Source organism: Bombina bombina, chromosome 7 (genome assembly GCF_027579735.1).
Source record: "Bombina bombina isolate aBomBom1 chromosome 7, aBomBom1.pri, whole genome shotgun sequence".
Lineage (NCBI taxonomy): Eukaryota > Metazoa > Chordata > Amphibia > Anura > Bombinatoridae > Bombina > Bombina bombina.
The window spans coordinates 261,264,626-261,285,172 of NC_069505.1; the positions used below are offsets into that span (position 1 = coordinate 261,264,626).

Below are 20,547 nucleotides of genomic sequence, written 5' to 3' on the forward strand. Positions count from 1 at the left end.
GCAACTTTGCCTATATCTGCTCCTGTGCCTCTAAACATAATTGATTACATATATTAATATTTGTGTGTTTAATAGACATATATGTATATGCAGTTATTAAGGCTTCTTAAATATTGGTCTCTTCCCCCGTGCGTTCAGCATTTGACTATCAATAAATGACATGAACAAAAGCCCATGGGGTCGATAAATTAATGTGCGGACGGACATCGATAAATGCTGATAGCATACGTTGTCGGCATTTATCATTGCACAAGCATTTCACTAGAAATGCTTGTGCAATGTCGCCCCCTGCACGGGGTGTCAATCAACCCGACCGTATGTGATTGTGCGGATTGCTGTCCGCTGCTTTAGAGGTAGCGGCGAGTTAAGGAGCAGAATTCTTAAGACCGATGCTTCTTAATGTTTTCAGCGGGTGCATTCGGCACAATACGGGGCTTGGTAAATCGGCCCCATGCATCTAAATTTCCATTATTTTTGGGTATGTCTGCAAAGAAAAGATAAAACAGAATCCCAGTGGGCAATATTCCATTGAAAAACCCAATGTGACTAATTTAAATTCCAAGAAGGATTTCTTCATTCCTAACAGAGTAATTGGCAATTGCCTATCCTATCAAGAAAGCTTTACTCACTGCAAGAGTTGCTAATATAGAGATACTACACAAAAAGAAGCAAAACTGCTAGTTTTGTAGAGGTTCCATTTTAGTGATTAGGTCATAGTGAACCTGCTGATTGGGTAAATTTAATGCCGGGAGCAGCGGTTCTCCCTTTACGAGAGTTAAACGCATGGTCACTAGTGATAACATGATAAGCTCTAGCAAATTAGAGCATGCCATTTTCACTATAATGGCTCTTTAAATAAAAAGAAATTAACAAAAAAAGTTTTTGTCTAAGTACAATGATGTCATACTCCCCACATAATATGTCCTGCTGCTTGGTGTGTAACCCTGCACTTCTCTCCTCCCCCTGTGGGGGCGCTCTAAGCTAACCACCTCGGTCTGCCTTATGAAAGCACCAGCCCTAGACTGAGAAGGATGTAAACAGCAGCTGAAATGTTGACAAGTTACAGCTAAATATTAACATGACTTACATTTCTCATCATTAAAACATGGGACATCTCTCAGAAGCAGAGTTCTGTGAAAAACCTGCCAAACCTATACATCATGAAAGCATAATGTACACCTCCCAGCATAGTAGGTGAAGGGGGACTTGTGAGAGGTGGCCCACCTGTGTTTTGTAAGTTAAGCTGAGGGGCATTGACATGTAGATGCTGTGGGAGTGGCTGGGTAAAGTCTGTGTGTCATGGGGGGCACCAGAACAGTCATTTACCCTGATGGAGGAGATTGCAGGAGGGACGACAATCCTGCAATATCCAGAGACAGTTGTGAGATCTGTTATTGGGCTGAATATTTTTTTTTACTGATGATGCCAAAACCAGAAGAACGTTCTACCCTGCTGTTTGCAGCAGTAACATCTGTGTTTAGTGATGGAGATAACTTCTGATTGCTAAAATGAGACAAAAGATAACAGAGCACATACGTGTAGCAGTTTTACTCAGGGTTTTGGGACACTATACAGTCTGCCTTTTAAACTCAGAAGAGATTGAGAAACTCCAGCATAACTGCAACTGAAACGTTTATGTGAATTTGCTCTCCTGAGGTACCGCTGTGAAGTCAACAGATACAATCTCGCTGGCAGATGTAATTAAATATCAAGATGTTCAGTAGACACACAATTTTCCATTTTTTTTTGTTCCACTATGTTTTGTGACTTATAATCGTGTGTGTGCTGGGTACCTCTCCGGCATTCTTTGCTCCCCAGACTGCGTGTCACAAAGCTCAGCAGCATAATTATGTCACACACAATAAACTGACTTCACTTTGACAGTTCCGTTTATAGCTCCTGCAGCTCGTCATACAGAAAATGCAATATGTGCTCCTTAACTTGGTAACAGCACAAAACTGTGCCAAACCCTCTGGCTCTAAATAATAATATCTTTATTATAACCTGCTGCTAACAATTCACAGAGGGCCGCACGGCACAGTGAGGCCGAGTACCTGTGCTTACCGTCTACTGATGCTGAGGCACAAATAGGCACAGATAGTTGCTATAGATCAAGCATAAATCAGACCAGACAACTTGATATACAGAGGCTAAGATTCAGTACACTTTGCTAGCAGTATGATGTCAGTAGCCCTCATGGGCTTCGGAAGAGGGGGCACGGAACCCCCTTGTAATTTTGTTCTTTATATTTAAGAACAAGTACCCACTAAAGATGCTATTTGATGCCCGTGCACCACCATTTGTAAACAGATGTGCAGCTCTTGTGTACAACACACAAATCCTGTACAATAACAATGTGCAACATTCTCTTTATCTGAGTCATTCTAGTCCAAGTAAAGGGACAAAAAGCAAATGTTACAACAGGCAAATCTAGTTAAACTAAAAGCAAATTATGATGGCTAATCAATGGTGATAATAGCCCAATATGTGATCTTTTTCACTTATTATCAATAAAATCAACTTTATAATAAACCAAAACTAAATGATTTTGTCTATTAACACATGAACTGACCTTATATAAAAACTATAAAGGGATATGAAGCCCACATTTTTTTTTCTTTCATGATTCAGATAGAGAATACAGTTTTAAACAACTTTCTAATTTACTTTTATTTTTATATTATCTTGGTATCTTTTGTTGAAAAGCCAAGAGAGTTCAGGAGTATGCACATGTCTGGAACACTATATGGCAGCAGTTTTGCAAGAATGTTATCCATTCTAGAGGGCAGCACTATTTCCTGCTATGTAGTGCTACAGATGCCTACCTAGGTATCTCTGCAACACAGAATATCATAAGAATGAAGCAAATTTGATAACAGAAGTAAAATTGAATCTTTTAAAAAATTGTATAGTCTGTCTGAATAACAAAAGAAAAATTTGGGGTGTCATATCCCTTTAATACTATAAGAAGCTTAGAAATAGCCAAGCTTTACTGTGTGGAACTCACCAATGGGTTTTCAAGAGGGGAAGTCTAATTCATTTAATTAATTTTATTTCTGCAATATTCATTTTGTATGATTTTGAGTCATTTTATAACTAACATTCTTAATGGGACAGTCTAATGCAAAGCTCTAATAGGTTACTGCATGTAATGTTTGCATTACTGACCCTATGGTCTGATTACAAGTCGAGCAATACTGATTGCGTTACACGCTGAATTTGAGCTTATCAATTTGGTATTGTCATTAGCTAAAAATGTAATCAAAGACTTGTCTTGTGTGTGTGGTACTGATAATGGGAAGCGTTAATTAGCGTACTAGCCTCATTTCCCTTGATATTACAAGTTGAGCATATCCAAACCTCTCTCTCTATTAACCCCATAACCACCACAACCCTGGCAAAAATGACTATTGCTTGCTAGTAACAAACATAACAAAATACATGAAAATGCTATTAAAAAAGGATTTAAAATATATGTAGATTTAATACTTAGGAAGCAAAAGTTTCTTAATTTAAAGGGATAGAACGGTCAAAAATGAACTTCTATAGGTGCATTTCAATGTGAAATAGAAGCATTTTTGCAATATACTTTCATTAGTAAAAATGCTTCTAGTAAAAGTTGTTCTGCGACATACGCACATATGCTGTGAGAGCTCATGCACCAGTATTTAAACACCACACCTCAGAGAGCTGGTAGTGATGTGTATTGCTTCTGTAGATATCATTTGTATCCTACAAGCTACTCCTGTCTCTTAGATCAGGCATGGGCCCCTATTTAAGAAAGTCTGGCGGACCTGATCCGACAGTGCGGATCAGGTCCGCCAGACCTCGCTGAAAACGGCGAGCAATACGCTCGCCATATTCAGCATTGCACCAGCAGCTCACAAGAGCTGCTGGTGCAACGCCGCCCCCTGCAGACTCGCGGCCAATGGGCCGCCAGCAGGGGGGTGTCAATCAACCCGATTGTACTCGATCGGCTTGATTTACGGCGATGTCTGTCAGCCGCCTTAGAGGAGGCGGACAGGTTATGGAGCAGCGGTCTTTATGACCGCTGCTTCATAACTGCCATTTCTGGCGAGTCTGAAGACTCGCCAGAAACACGGGGCATCAAGCTCCATTCGGAGCTTGATAGATAGGCCCCATGGTGTTTGTTTATTGGTGTAAGGGCCGTAAGGGATATGTGCGTATGATACAGAAAAACAGTAATAACGTTTACTAGAAACAAATTACGTTAATGAAAGTATATTGCTAAAATGCTTCTATTTAAAATTGAAATGCACCTATGCACATTTCATGTTTGTCCTTTCTAGTTTTTAGGCAGTATTAAAGGGATCTGGTATATGATAAGGTGTGGGACTGGAAAGGGAACAAAACTGTATGTATGTGTGTATGTGTGTGTATACGTATACACCTATATATATATACAGTGCTTTTTATGTAAACTTAAAGGTGCCGGTACTCACTTTTATTGATTGATAAATTCTGCTCAGTAACTTTGAGAAAAGCAAAGGGACAACATTATTTACCATGTTTACAGTCAGGAGTTACAGCTTTGCAGACTGGGAAAGACTAGGGGGTGGGTGTGAAAAAATCCCTGAGAGCCAGTCATCAATCAATGCACTGCAGATTTGCAGCTTTGCTCAGTATTTGACTGTTCCCTTCAAACAGCACTTTGCTCTGGCTGCACTGTGTTAAGGAAACCACACCGTGCATCCAGAGCACAGTGCTATTTGAAGAGAACAGCCTGTTATGCAGCAGCACTGCAAAGCGAAAGCGCTAACAGTTACTGGATGTGTCACTCTATTTCTGCAGATATGCTGGATTTTCTGACATAACATGTTCTGCCTTGGGATATATATGGATAGATAGGTGGATTGACGTATGAACTGTTTTTTGGCTTACGTTTCACTAAAATAGTATTGCACAGAACTAACTGAAGAACTTCACTACTTAAACAAATATTACTGTGTGTCCCCATAGAAGTATTTTATGTGAGGGATTTAAAGCACCTGTGCTATCCGACATCTAGATGTTCGTACACATCAGACTTTTGCTCAAGCAATAAAAAATAACTTTCAGCTTGTAATTTAAGAGCAAAAATAGAATCGGTATTGACTGTGCTCAAGCGTTGTTAACGCACAATAGTGCTAATATTTTTGTGCTCCTCTGGCCTATAGTGTTCATAAATGTGCAGTTTAACATTGAAAAAAAAAAATTAAACTAGAGATAGGGTAAATGTTTTTAGCAGTATGTATAATTTCAGAATGAACCTGCATATATATATATATATATATATATATATATATAAAGGGAAGCGGAATGCCAGCTCAACCCAATTTAATAATACACTGATTGACCTCTGATATGTAAATAAGTATATCAGAAGGTGCATGGGAGCATAAAGATTAATTGTAACTATAGTATCAGAAAATGGAAGAGGGGACAGAAAGAGAGCTAAAGAGAAAAGTATGCCCTATGCCAGCACTAATCATAAGAAAAAAAAATGTTTGCATTAAGTCATAAAGGCTGGATGTCAAACCTGTAAGCATAAGAGATATATAAGCCCCTCTCCTATAAACATGCAAAAAACACTAGTACTGCAATAATACAAAACTATAAACTTTAATATTCCAACATACTAATGTAGTAAACAGTATAAGAACAAGTTAAAATAATGACAATAAAGCTAAAACCTGACTATTGCAAGGAAACCTACCAATGGCCACTTTCTAACACTAAGTCTTATTTTTAAGTTGGACAGTAGTAGGAGATTATAAACAATTATGGGTACTATTAATGATGATGAGTGGGAAAGCAATGTGAATGATACTTTCAGCATAGCCAATAAAGAAAACAATAGATCCATTAAACAATTAAAACTAAAATGGGAAATCTCGAGTTTAAATAAGTACACTGAATCACAGATGGTCCCAAGGGGCCTGAGATTCAGAAAAAGACCAGGGAATAACTTAAAAGATCCCGTACTGGGGTTTTTTAGTACTACATGGGACAGTTCCAATCAGCCAATCAGATTGAGCTTGCATTCTATTGGCTGATCGGAACAGCCAATAGAATGCGAGCTCAATCTGATTGACTGATTGGATCAGCCAATCGGATTGAACTTGAATCTGATTGGCTGATTCCATCAGCCAATCAGATTTTTCCTACCTTAATTCCGATTGGCTGATAGAATCCTATCAGCCAATCGGAATTCGAGGGACGCCATCTTGGATGACGTCACTTAAAGGAACCTTCATTCGTCGTCTAGTCGTCGGGAGAAGAGGATGTTCCGCGCCGGAGGTCTTGAAGATGGAGCCGCTCCTCGTCGGATGGATGAAGATAGAAGATGCCGCTTGGATGAAGATGTTTGCCGGTCCGGATGTCCTCTTCTGCCCGGATAGGATGAAGACTTCTGCCGCTCTGGATGTCTTCTTTTGGTACATCGCTGCTCGGCTGAGTGAAGACGACTCAAGGTAGGGAGATCTTCAGGGGGGTAGTGTTAGGTTTATTTAAGGGGGGTTTGGGTTAGAGTAGGGGTATGTGGGTGGTGGGTTGTTATGTTGGGGGGTGGTATTGTGTTTTTTTTACAGGCAAAAGAGCTGATTTCTTTGGGGCATGCCCCGCAAAAAGCCCTTTTAAGGGCTGGTAAGGTAATAGAGCTGTTAACTATTTTAATTTAGATTAGGGTAGGGAATTTTTTTTATTTTGGGGGGCTTTGTTATTTTATTAGGGGGCTTAGAGTAGGTGTAATTAGCTTAAAATTCTTGTAATCTTTTTTTATTTTTTGTAATTTAGTGTTTTGTTTTTTTTGTAATTTAGTTTAGTTTATTTAATTGTAGGTACTTGTAGTTAATTGATTTAATTGATTTATTGATAGTGTAGTGTTAGGTTTAATTGTAACTTAGGTTAGGATTTATTTTACAGGTAATTTTGTAATTATTTTAACTAGGTAGCTATTAAATAGTAAATAACTATTAAAATAAATACAAAGTTGCCTGTAAAATAATTATAAATCCTAAAATAGCTACAATATAATTATTTGTTATATTGTAGCTATATTAGGGTTTATTTTACAGGTAAGTATTTAGCTTTAAATAGGAAGACTTTAGTTAATAATATTTAATTTATTTCGTTAGATAAAAATTATATTTAACTTAGGGGGGTGTTAGGGTTAGACTTAGCTTTAGGGGTTAATACATTAGAGTAGCGGCGAGGTCCGGTCGGCAGATTAGGGGTTAATACTTGAAGTTAGGTGTCGCCGATGTTAGGGAGGGCAGATTAGGGGTTAATACTATTTATTATAGGGTTTTTGAGGCGGGAGTGCGGCGGTTTAGGGGTTAATACATTTATTATAGTGGCGGCGAGGTCCGGGCGGAAGATTAGGTGTTAATAAGTGTAGGTAAGGTAGCGGCGACGTTGGGGGGGCAGATTAGGGGTTAATAAATATTATGTAGGTGTCGGCGATGTTAGGGGCAGCAGATTAGGGGTACATAGGATAATGTAGGTGGCGGCGGTGTGCGGTCGGCAGATTAGGGGTTAAAATTTTTTATTAAGAGTGGCGGCGATGTGGGGGTCCTCGGTTTAGGGGTACATAGGTAGTTTATGGGTGTTAGTGTACTTTAGAGCACAGTAGTTAAGAGCTTTATGAACCGGCGTTAGCCCATAAAGCTCTTAACTCCTGACTTTTTTCTGCGGCTGGAGTCTTGTCAGTAGAGGGTCTACCGCTCACTTCAGCCAAGACTCTAAATACCGGCGTTAGGAAGATCCCATTGAAAAGATAGGATACGCAATTGGCGTAAGGGGATCTGCGGTATGGAAAAGTCGCGGCTGGAAAGTGAGCGTTAGACCCTTTCCTGACTGACTCTAAATACCAGCGGGTGGTAAAAAGCAGCGTTAGGACCCCTTAACGCTGCTTTTGACAGCTAACGCAGAACTCTAAATCTAGGCGACAGTTTGGTCACTGCTTGGAGACTGTTTGCATATTGGGACTGCTTGAATATTGAGACTCTCATAAGGCCTATACCCGAGATAGAGTCTTGCTGTCTGATACCATCTGAGCCTTTACCATGAACACTGCATATTTCCCCTTTTTCCCAATGGCCATTGGTAGTTAGGTTTCCTTGCAATAGTCAGGTTTTAGCTTTATTGTCATTATTTTAACTCGTTCTTATACTGTTTACTACATTAGTATGTTGGAATATTAAAGTTTATAGTTTTGTATTATTGCAGTACTAGTGTTTTTGGCATGTTTATAGGAGAGGGGCTTATATCTCTTATGCTTACAGGTTTGACATCCAGCCTTTTTGACTTAATGCAAACATTTTTTTTCTTATGATTAGTGCTGGCATAGGGCATACTTTTCTCTTTAGCTCTCTTTCTGTCCCCTCTTCCATTCTCTGATACTATAGTTACGATATATATATATATATTAGAAAAGCATTTCACTGTCAGATTATCTTTCAGGCAAGTTGCAGAAGAGTTGTTGCTATTTTACCACAAATGCATATGTAAAGCTTGTGATATAAGTGGGTTATTGTGAGGACTGCTAATTGATTGGAATGGACTAGAATTTAAACCTACCATGAGAGGCTATGCAAGGTACTTTGTACAGGAATGCTGGACTACAATACGCCACATTATTAACAATTCTCATTTCAGAGAGACGCTAGAACAAACAGATAAATCCCCAAAAATCCATAAAACGTTTATCACAAGTGTAAACAAAACTTGCAAATCTCTGCGGAGGGCTCTGGGACATTCATCTGTTCAGCGACTTGATGGATCGTGCGCGACATACAGATCCAACAATACAATCAGAGAGATATAAACTAACAGAGAGCTGAGGGTGAATGCCTTAGACTATTTATCATATATATAATAGCATATACCTAATACAGAGTCTCTGAGTTTATTACAGAATATAAAATAATGATTCACTCAAACCAGTCACAAATACAGCAGCTATTGAGTACAGTCAATTCTATCTACTGACAAATCAATGCAGCAGTTGTTTTCATGAAACAAATCCTTGTAAGTTGTTCAGCATTTGTACATTTTTACCTTTTTGTACACACAGGCTACATCACATGCACATATCCTGTTAATTTGTTTTTAAATGATCTATCCATATGGACTCTACATATATCTATCAAATAACAGCTCCAATAATACTGAAATGGTCTCTCCAGTTTCTCAATTTGCAAAGTTACTTAATTCACTATTGAGATACAGCAATTAAAAATAATATGAAATGGAGAGAACAGAGAGATTGGAGAGTCACTGCAACGTTTATTACTCTATGGAGAGAGAGTGTAACAATTTAAACAGTATTTACTTTATTGTGTGCTATTACACACAAACCAAAGCATAAACACACACATACATACATCTATACGCACGCACACACACACACACACACACACATAAATATATATATTGGATATAAAAAGTCTTCACACCGCTGTTAAAATGTCAGGTTTCTGTGATGTAAAAAACGAGGCAAAGATAAATCACTTCAGAACATTTTCCACCTTTATTGTGACCTATAAACTGTACAACTTAATTGAAAAACAAACTGAAATCTTTTAGGTGGAGGGAAGTAAACAAAAAAACTAAAATAATAAACTAATACTTTATTGAAGCACCTTTTGATTTGAGAACAGCACTCAGTCTTTTTGGGTATGAGTCTATCAACATGGCACATCTTGACGTGGCAAGATTTGCCCACTCTTCTTTGCAAAAACACTCCAAACCTGTCAGATTGCGAGGGCATCTCCTGTGCACAGCCCTCTTCAGATCATTCTATCTGAATTCTGGTCTGGACTCTGGCTGGGCCATTCAAAAACTTTAATCTTCTTCTGGTGAAGCCATTCCTTTGTTGATTTGGATGTATGCTTTGGGTCGTTGTCATGCTGAACAATGACGTTCCTCTTCATGTTCAGCTTTCTTGTAAAAGCCTGAAGGTTTTGTGCCAATATTGACTGGTATTTGGAACTGTTCATTATTCCCTCTACCTTGACTAAGGCTCCAGTTCCAGCTGAAGAAAAACAGCCCCAAAGCATGATGCTGCCACCACCATGCTTCACTGTGGGTATGGTGTTCTTTTGGTGATGTGCAGTGTTGTTTTTGTGCCAAACATATCTTTTGGAATTTTGGCCAAAAAGTTCAACCTTGGTTTCATCAGACCATAACACCTTTTCCCACATGCTTTTGGGAGACTTCAGATGTGTTTTTGCAAAATTTACCCGGGCTTGGATGTTTTTCTTTGTAAGAAAAGGCTTTCATCTTGCCACTCTACCCCATAGCCCAGACATATGAAGAATACGGGAGATTGTTGTCACATGTACCACACAGCCAGTACTTGCCAGATATTCCTGCAGCTCCTTTAATGTTGCTGTAGGCCTCTTGGCAGCCTCCCAGACCAGTTTTTTTCTTGTCTTTTCATCAATTTTGGAGGGACGTCCAGTTCTTAGTAATGTCACTGTTGCGCCATATTTTCTCCACTTGATGATGACTGTCTTCAATGTGTTCCATGGTATATCTAATGCATCAGAAATTCTTTTGTACCCTTCTCCTGACTGATATCTTTTAACAATGAGATCCCTTTGATGCTTTGGAAGCTCTCTGCGGACCATGGCTTTTGTGTAGGATGCGACTAAGAAAATGTCAGGAAAGACCTACTAGAGCAGCTGAACTTTATTTGGGGTTAATCAGAGGCACTTTAAATGATGGCAGGTGTGTACTGACTCCTATTTAACATGATTTTGAATGTGATTGCTTAATTCTGAACACAGCTACATCCCCAGTTATAAGAGGGTGTGCACACTTATGCAACCACATTTTTTTTTTTTTGTTTACTTCCCTCCACCTTAAAAAATTCAGTTTGTTTTTCAATTGAGTTGTACCGTTTACAGGTCACATTAAAGGTGGAAAAAGTTCTGAAATGATTTATCTTTGTCTCATTTTTTACATCACAAAAAACTGACATTTTAACAGGGGTGTGTAGACTTTTTATATCCACTGTGTATATATACACACACATATAAACATACACACAAGCACACACAAATACACACATATACCCACACACAGATATTAGTTCCCCCTTTGGGAGCTTTGCATACCCACACAAACACCCACCCACACATACACATACATATACAGTATATATATATATATATATATATATATATATATACACACACATAAACACACAAAGACACACACATACATAAATACACACACATACGCACAAACACAGATACATACATACACATGCACATATATACAAACACACACACATATACACATACATGAGAACACATACAAACACACACAAACTTTCTCTCTCTGCAATTGGTCAAATTAAATGTATACAACAAGAGACACTGTGATTGTGGGAGATTGGACAAACTGCCATTGCTGGACAAACAACACAGAACTGCCATTACTGGACAAACAACAAATCACTGCTGTTACTGTATAAACACCACATCACTGCCATTACTGGACAAACACCATATCACTGCCATTACTGGACAAACAACAAATCACTGCTGTTACTGTATAAACAACACATCACTGCCATTACTGGACAAACACCATATCACTGCCATTACGGGACAAACACCATATCACTGCCATTACTGGACAAACAACACAGCACTGTCATTACCAAGTTAGTCTGTACACAAACTCAAGGCATATAATAACAGAGGCACTAACCTGTGAAACGCTCTCGACAAATACAGGTGTATCCACCTTCCCTTTTAGTGCAGACTCCTCCATTCTTGCATGGGTTGGAATAACAGAGGTTAATCTCTGTCTCACAGTAGTCCCCAGTGAATCCTTGTGGACATCGACAGCGCAGCCCTGTGATTGGGTGAATGGGCCGAAAAAGAATAGACTCCGAGGCAATGAAAGGTGCAGAGCTGTCAAACTTTAGGACTGAAATGCACTTCATGTAATTCTCACAGGGCTCTCGCAGGCATACGTTGTCATCAAAGGGGAGAACCTCCAGCATGGAGGCTGAAGTCAGTGTCATCCTCTTCATATAGAGCTGCTCCTGAAGGTCTTCCGAACTGAAGAACTGAGCACGGTCACCATGGGGTACCAGGGCAGAAAAGCTGACATTGAGAATTGACCCATCTACATCGGTGTCATTCTGAATATTAAATATGAAAATGTCTTCTTTTGGGGTTGCCAATACCGTAGAAACCCCCTCAATGAAACTGGTCAAAAGTGGAGACAGGAACCGCTCTTGAGACATGTTCTCTAAACGTACTGTGACGCTATTTGATAACATGTCCTCTGTGATGATGAGGACTCTGAGTACACACTGAGCTGTCACACTGTGAATTCCATCTGTTATAGAGAAGAAGAGACAAACATTATTACACACATAAATATATATATCTATCATTCGTTCAATATCAGAGACACTGAAGACATCTTGGAGAAATGAGATGTCAATGATTATAACAACAGTGGTTAAAAGTATAAAATAAAAAAGGAACATAAATAATTTTGAAGAAGTTTTGTTTCAACTTCTCATTTAAAAACAAATGTTTTGAAAGTAACTTTATAGACAAACAATTCACATTCCAAACAATGTACAAAGCTAATTAACTGAAGTGATTCTATTTATTAACCCTAAATGAAATCAGCTGCACAATTTACTTAAAGTGATTGTCAATACTATCCTTTGAGAAACGCTAGGATTGACTACTGGAACAAATAAAGGGGACTTTCATATATGAAGTATAAAATAATTCATGCTGAAAGCTCCTTTATTTGTTTCAAGCGTTCGCCACACTGAGCTGCTCAGGCAGCCCACGGCAGAACTCTATTTTGCTGAGAGGTGAATTTTTCACCTCTTAGCCAATAACCACGCGGGAAATCTGACTTGGTGTCAGATGGCTATTTGCTAATAGGTGGAAATGCCACCTCTTAGCAAAACATTGTGGCAAATGCTTGAAACAAATAAAGGAACTTACAGAATGAAGTATTTATTTGTTCCAATGGTCAATCCTAGCGTTTCACAAACACCAGGATTGACAATCACTTTAAGATTTTTTGGTTGCATTCAGCACATATAGCAATGGGCAAACGACTAACAAAAGATACATATGAGCTACCTGATAAAAGTATCAAGAGAGGGATAAAGAAGAATTTCTAAGCATTACATATATAAATGAACACTGTGAAGCTTACAGTTAGTAAATAAAGAAATATGGCACCACCAGGATACTGCAGTGATTATAAAGTATCTCCAAAATTGATGGCCATGCAATAAAAAAGTATTGGGCTATTAAGAGGCCAACAACAACCCTAAAGGCTCTATAGGAATTTATTGAGTATATGAGCACTCTGCATTTTATACCCTGTTTGAGTGTTATGCACCATCCTGAGCTTTGAGATAGGATTACAAAGTAGAAGCCATTTTCCACAACAATAACCAAAAAACAACAACATTCATGTCATATACAGTTTGAAGATGTCACCTAAACCTTGATATAAAATGTCTCTTGCACATATGAAACCAAAGTAGAACTTTTTAACCTTAATTGTAAAAGATAGGTTGGGCATAAAGTCAGCTTAATTTATCATCAAAAGATCTCTGCATCTACTGTCAACCATGGTGGCAGGGGTGGCCAGCCTCACATTAGGTTAATTCTTCTGCTTAGCACCGATGGAGGCTTTCAACACAATAACAATCTAATGTACGAAGACAGGTTGACCAACAAATGGATTAAAGGATCATGAAAGTCATTATTTAAACGTTCATGATTCAGAGAGGTCAAACGACTTTCCTATTTAATTCTTTTAGCAAATGTACTTTATACTCTTGCCATCCTTTGTTGAAAAGTATACCTAGGTGGGCTCAAGAGTGTGCACGTGTCTTGAGCACTGTATGGCAGCAGTGTTTGCAACAAAGTGATACGTATAGGGTCGATTAAAATCTTTCTGATCCCGTTCATCAGCGTTTTTAGGCTCCTGATCAATGTTTTTCAAGTTCTGAGTGATCACAATTTAACGTTTCTGTTAGACATGTGCACTAGTGAAAAATTTGGTTCGGCCGAATCTTTCGGACTGAATATTCAGAAAATGTAGTTTATTGAATATTTGGCTGCCGTGCTATTCAGTATTTGTCTCCTTTTAAACTAAACAAATACTGAATTTTTGCGGTGATTCATTTCTGTTAAACAACTGTAAATGCTACTTTGCTACAGGTGAATAAAATCACCTGTAGTGTTTCATACTTACCTATATCGTGCTGGAGAGCCGCGCTAATCCCAACCCTTCTTCACAGAGCCCCAGACCGCGCTAACAGGTTTAGTGGGGCGGATCACAGGGCCTGGGCTTAAAGGTACATTCTAGCCTAAAGTGGAATCAGCATGAATGCATTTCAGTTTTGAACAGAAGCATTTTTGTATATACATATAATAGCAAAACTGCTTCTAATAAATGCTATAGCTGTTTCAAATGTGTATTTAAGAATGCACCGTGCACCAGTTTTAAACACAGCACTTGCTCAGAGAGCCTAAGGTGCTTGTACGATCAGGTAATGACTCAATTTGCTAATTGTTGACATGATACAATCCCCACTGGTGCTCTGATCAGCTACAGTATTTAAAATGCTGGTGCACTGAGAATATCCAGCTATGCTTCACATGCACGTGCAGAGAAACATGTTAACACTAAAACAGTGATAACTGTTACTAGAAGCATTTTTGCTAATACATGTATATTGCAAATATATTTATATTCAAAGATGCAATTCATCTATGTGCATTTATATTTCAACCGGAATATCCCTTTAAGTACCTTCCCCTTTAGTGCAGACCCTGGATTCCGTTGCTCTAAACCTCATATTAGGGCTCTGTGAAGAAGGGTCAGGATTAGCGCGGCTCTCCAGCACGCTAGAGGTATTTTTAATCCCTACGGTAATTTAAAGGAAAACAAAAAAATACTGACAAATTTCATTAGTATTTATTCATTTTCCTTCATTGCTGTGGTACATTTGTTCGGGTATTTGTTTCCTGAAAACAAAACAAATATCCACGTTTCATTAACGAATTTGCCTTCATAACTAAACGAATGCACTTGTCTAGTTTCCATATTGAGAAAAGTTCAGATCAGATCCAAGCAGATAGCAAGAAAATCGCTCATACGATACATGCACAACAATGGCTGTGACAATCATAATTCTCCCAACCACGAGTTTGCACTTTATTTTAGAAACAAAATGGACATTTACAAAGTACAAAAAAGGCCTTTGTTTGTAAAACGAGATGATTTGGAATAATGTTGTTATCTTACACATGTGCAATACACAGCCACAGACGCCATAGTAGCTGTATATATGGTCTAGATTAATTAAAGAAAAAAACATAGAGATGCACTCAACTAGGCTGGAAATATTTTCTTGCTTAGTCCCTCCTTACTCTCAGGGTACAAACTCTTTCTGCACACTATGGGGCATATGTATCAAGCTTCGTATGGAGCTTGATGCCCCGTGTTTCTGGCGAGCCTGCAGGCTCGCCAGAAACAGCAGTTATGAAGCAGCGGTCACAAAGACTGTCCGCCTGCTCTGAGCTCTGAGCAGGCGGACAGACATCGCCGGAAATCAACCCGATCAAGTACGATCGGGTTGATTGACACCCCCTGCTGGCGGCCGATTGGCCCAGAGTCTGCAGGGGGCGGCATATTGCTCGCTGTATTAAGCAAGGTCTGGCGGACCTGATCCGCACTGTCGGATCAGGTCCGCCAGACCTTAATAACTAGAGGCCTATGCCTTTCACAAAGGTAAAATCTCCTGTAGCATATCAGTCTGATCCTGCCAAATGACAGTCCAGCACCGAAATACCAGGCAAATCTCCTTTGAACAAGGGAAAACAAACAAACCCCAGACGTATAGCATAGTGTGCAGAAAGAGTTTGTACCCTGGGAGTAAAGAGGGGCTAAGCAAGGAAGTATTTCCAGCTTCAGTTCTAAGCCTAGTTGAGTGCATCTCTATGTTTATTTCTGTATCTAGCTTAATTAACCAATATTCAACACTATTGACTTATATAGTCCCTAAGTAGTGCGCAGGACAGACATTTACATATGTATTTTATAGACAGATGGGGTATAACTTGTACAGGTAACGACATCTGTAGGATATTTCTCGACTGCATCATCAAGAAATGGCATTTAGCAATCACACACTTGCTTTCTTTTTAACTTAAACTCAGATATTGGGGATTGTAAAGTACAGTATTTTAGTGTTTGCAAACAGGGTTCCTGAAGCACATTGGTGCGTTGGGAGTTAAGTATTTGCCACTTAGTCTTGTTTGTTTTAAACCCCAGTCTTATTACAGTTATAGAAATACAGTTAAGAGAATCTCTGTTCTGTACAGTGAGAGTGAAGTTTGTAAATCAGGCTCTGTACAGTGAGAGAGAGGTCTGTAAATCAGTCTGTACAGTGAGAGTGAGGTTTGCAAATCACAGTCTGTACAGTGAGAGTGAGGTTTGTAAATCACAGACTGTACAGTGAGAGTGAGGTTTGTAAATCAGTCTGTACAGTGAGAGTGAGGTTTGTAAATCACAGTAAGTACAGTGAGAGTGAGGTTTGTAAATCAGTAAGTACAGTGAGAGAGAGGTCTGTAAATCAGTCTGTACAGTGAGAGTGAGGTTTGTAAATCACAGTAAGTACAGTGAGAGTGAGGTTTGTAAATCAGTAAGTACAGTGAGAGAGAGGTCTGTAAATCAGTCTGTACAGTGAGAGTGAGGTCTGTAAATCACAGTCTGTACAGTGAGAGTGATGTTTGTAAATCACAGTCTGTACAGTGAGAGTGAGGTCTTTAAATCACAGTCTGTACAGTGACAGTGAGGTCTGTAAATCGCAGTCTTTACAGTGAGAGTGAGGTTTGTAAATCACAGACTGTACAGTGAGAGTGAGGTTTGTAAATCAGTCTGTACAGTGAGAGTGAGGTTTGCAAATCACAGGAAGTACAGTGAGAGTGAGGTTTGTAAATCAGTAAGTACAGTGAGAGAGAGGTCTGTAAATCAGTCTGTACAGTGAGAGTGAGGTTTGTAAATCACAGTGTGTACAGTGAGAGTGATGTTTGTAAATCATAGTCTGTACAGTGAGAGTGAGGTCTGTAAATCACAGTCTGTACAGTGAGAGTGAGGTTTGTAAATCAGTCTGTACAGTGAGAGTGAGGTCTGTAAATCACAGTCTGTACAGTGAGAGTGAGGTTTGTAAATCAGTCAGTACAATGAGTTTTTAAAATTGCGGTCTGCTTATTGAGTTCTGCAACTTCAGACTATCTTTAAGACCTCTTCAGTTAGCATTTTAACAATGTACACTGTCAAAATCCTCTTTCAGAAGATGAAATACATTGTGTACACTTTCTACTTGAACAAACATGGCCAGTATTCCCATCATGCCCATGTAAAAATGGCATTCCTATTGTTTAACACTTAGGGGTGTTCCTGTTGTTTCCACGCAAGCCTTCAGGGCCACCGGAAACAGGAGTTAAGAAGCAGTGGTCGGGCTGATTGACACCTCCTGCTAGCGGCCGGAATCTGCAGGGGGCGGCATTGCACAAGCAATTCACTAGAACTACTTGTGCAATGCTGAATGCCAACAGCATATGCTGTCAGCATTCAGCGATGTCTGGCGGATATGATCGCTGCAGCATATCATGTCCGCCAGGCATTGTTAAATCGGCCCCTTATAAAGGCCACTCTATCCAATTGAAAAACATAGACAAAGACTCCATTAAAGGAACACTCAAGTCAAAATTAAACTTCATGATTCATAGAGCTTGCCATTTTAAACAACTTTCCAATTTACTTCCATTAACAAAATGTGCACAGTCTTTTTATATTTACACTTTTTGAGTTACCAACTCCTACTGAGCATGTGCAAGAATTCAAAGCATATACGTACATGCATTTGTGATTGGCTGATGGCTGTCACATGATACAGGGGGAGTGGAAATAGACATAATTTTGCAATTTATTTGAAAAAAATCTACTACTCATTTGAAGTTCAGACTAAGTGCTATTGCACTGTCTTCTTACCATGCATTTGTTGATTATGCAAATCTACTGTATTGACTGGTCCTTTAACCACTTTAAACCATTTCTTATTTCAGTGACACTTACACATACAGCTTTCCCTAACCTTTTTATGCTCTGGTTTTCAGAAAGGGAAACCAGGGAACTTCTAGACCCTGCTCATTAATGCCCACCCCACCCCTGAAGAACCCAGTCACACCCTTATACCATCTAAACTCTGCATCCCCCCTGAGCCTCCTAGTCTGAAAACCGCCTGATTAAGTCAAAATTCCACAAAGCAGATAAAGATAAGTTTGTGAAACAAAGATGTGCTAAGTTGGCAGAGACCTATCCAAACAAATTTACCACTGTAACCAAACATAAAGTGATTCAATAAAGAATCAATAAAAGGGAGATTAATGTTTTATTGTCTTTTGATGAACTCCTTAGATTGTTTCTGAGTTGGAGAAGCTGGAGGAAATATGATAGAACACTAAAGAGTAAACCATAAAAAAAACTATTACATCAGAGGAAAAATTCTGCATGAGGTTAGTCTACGCACATATTCATCATATTACAGAAAACTACAAATCCACTGCCCTGTTAAATGCCAAATGCTGTCACGTTTTTCAGCAATTGATTTCCCGTCTGGTGCAAGGATGATAAATGAGAAGCAACCTCAATAAGCAAAACTGGGCACCGTTCATATAAACTAAATGCGATATAATCCTTAGAGATGAAAATACTGAGATCCTCCAAAGCTCGTTAGGCACGGAACCTTTGTGTCTGTCAGATAACGTGCAGCAGATTAGCTCCTCATATCAGTACCGCGCTACACTCTGTGCCATGTATTACTACTCTAACATTCATACCCTATGGTGGATTATTCAGCTACGGTGCCATGTCCTACCTCATTGTATGGTTCTCCCTTCAGTTGTACCATCGTCTCTTCTCTTCCTTGTTTCTTGCACGCCCCTTTAACACCATCTCGCGTTAGCTTCGCACACAGCTTTATATCCAGTCTCCCTTTGTGCCATATTTTTCACATTTGCCCCATGGTCTGAGCCCACAGTGTCTTATTCACTTCCGCCTAGATTTAGAGTTTTGCGGCCAAAGGGGTGCGTTAGCTACGCTGGCTTTTTTCTGGCCGCACCTTTTAAATACCGCTGGTATTTAGAGTTCACAGAATGGCTGCGTTAGGCTCCAAAAAAGGAGCATATAGCATATTTACCGCAACTTCAACTCTCGATACCAGCGGTGCTTACGGACGCGGCCAGCTTCAAAAACGTGCTCGTGCACGATTCCCCCATAGAAAACAATGGGGCTGTTTGAGCTGAAAAAAAACCTAACACCTGCAAAAAAGCAGCGTTCAGCTCCTAACGCAGCCCCATTGTTTGCTATGGGGAAACACTTCCTACGTCTGCACCTAACACTCTAACATGTACCCCGAGTCTAAACACCCCTAACCTTACACTTATTAACCCCTATTCTGCCACCCCCGCTATCGCTGACACCTGCATATTTTTTTTAACCCCTAGTCTGCCGCTCCGTAAACCGCCGCTACTTACATTATCCCTATGTACCCCTAATCTGCTGCCCCTAACACCGCCGACCCCTATATTATGTTTATTAACCCCTAATCTGCCCCCCACAACGTCGCCTCCACCTGCCTACACTTATTAACCCCTAATCTGCCGAGCAGACTGCACCGCTATTAAAATAAAGTTATTAACCCCTAATCCGCCTCACTCCCGCCTCAATAACCCTATAATAAATAGTATTAACCCCTAATCTGCCCTCCCTAACATCGCAGACACCTAACTTCAAACATTAACCCCTAATCTGCCGACTGGAGCTCACCGCTATTCTAATAAATGTATTAACCCCTAAAGCTAAGTCTAACCCTAACCCTAACACCCCCCTAAGTTAAATATAATTTAAATCTAACGAAATAAATTAACTCTTATTAAATAAATTATTCCTATTTAAAGCTAAATACTTACCTGTAAAATAAATCCTAATATAGCTACAATATAAATTATAATTATATTATAGCTATTTTAGGATTTATATTTATTTTACAGGTAACTTTTGTATTTATTTTAACCAGGTACAATAGCTATTAAATAGTTAAGAACTATTTAATAGCTAAAATAGTTAAAATAATTACAAAATTACCTGTAAAATAAATCCTAACCTAAGTTACAATTAAACCTAACACTACACTATCAATAAATGAATTAAATACAATACCTACAAATAAATACATTTAAATAAACTAACTAAAGTACAAAAAATAAAAAAGAACTAAGTTACAAAAACTAAAAAAATATTTACAAACATTAGAAAAATATTACAACAATTTTAAACTAATTACACCTACTCTAAGCCCCCTAATAAAATAACAAAGCCCCCCAAAATAAAAAAATGCCCTACCCTATTCTAAATTACAAAAGTTCAAAGCTCTTTTACTTTACCAGCCCTGAACAGGGCCCTTTG

General features: G+C 39.0%; 1 protein-coding gene across 1 annotated transcript in view; it reads right to left on the bottom strand.

Moving 5' to 3' along the window:
• CELSR3 (cadherin EGF LAG seven-pass G-type receptor 3) overlaps positions 1–20,547 on the bottom strand; it is a 649,278-nt gene that overhangs the window by 512,901 nt on the left and 115,830 nt on the right. The window contains 1 exon segment of the mRNA XM_053689358.1: positions 11,725–12,363. Coding sequence (XP_053545333.1) covers positions 11,725–12,363 — 639 coding nt within the window.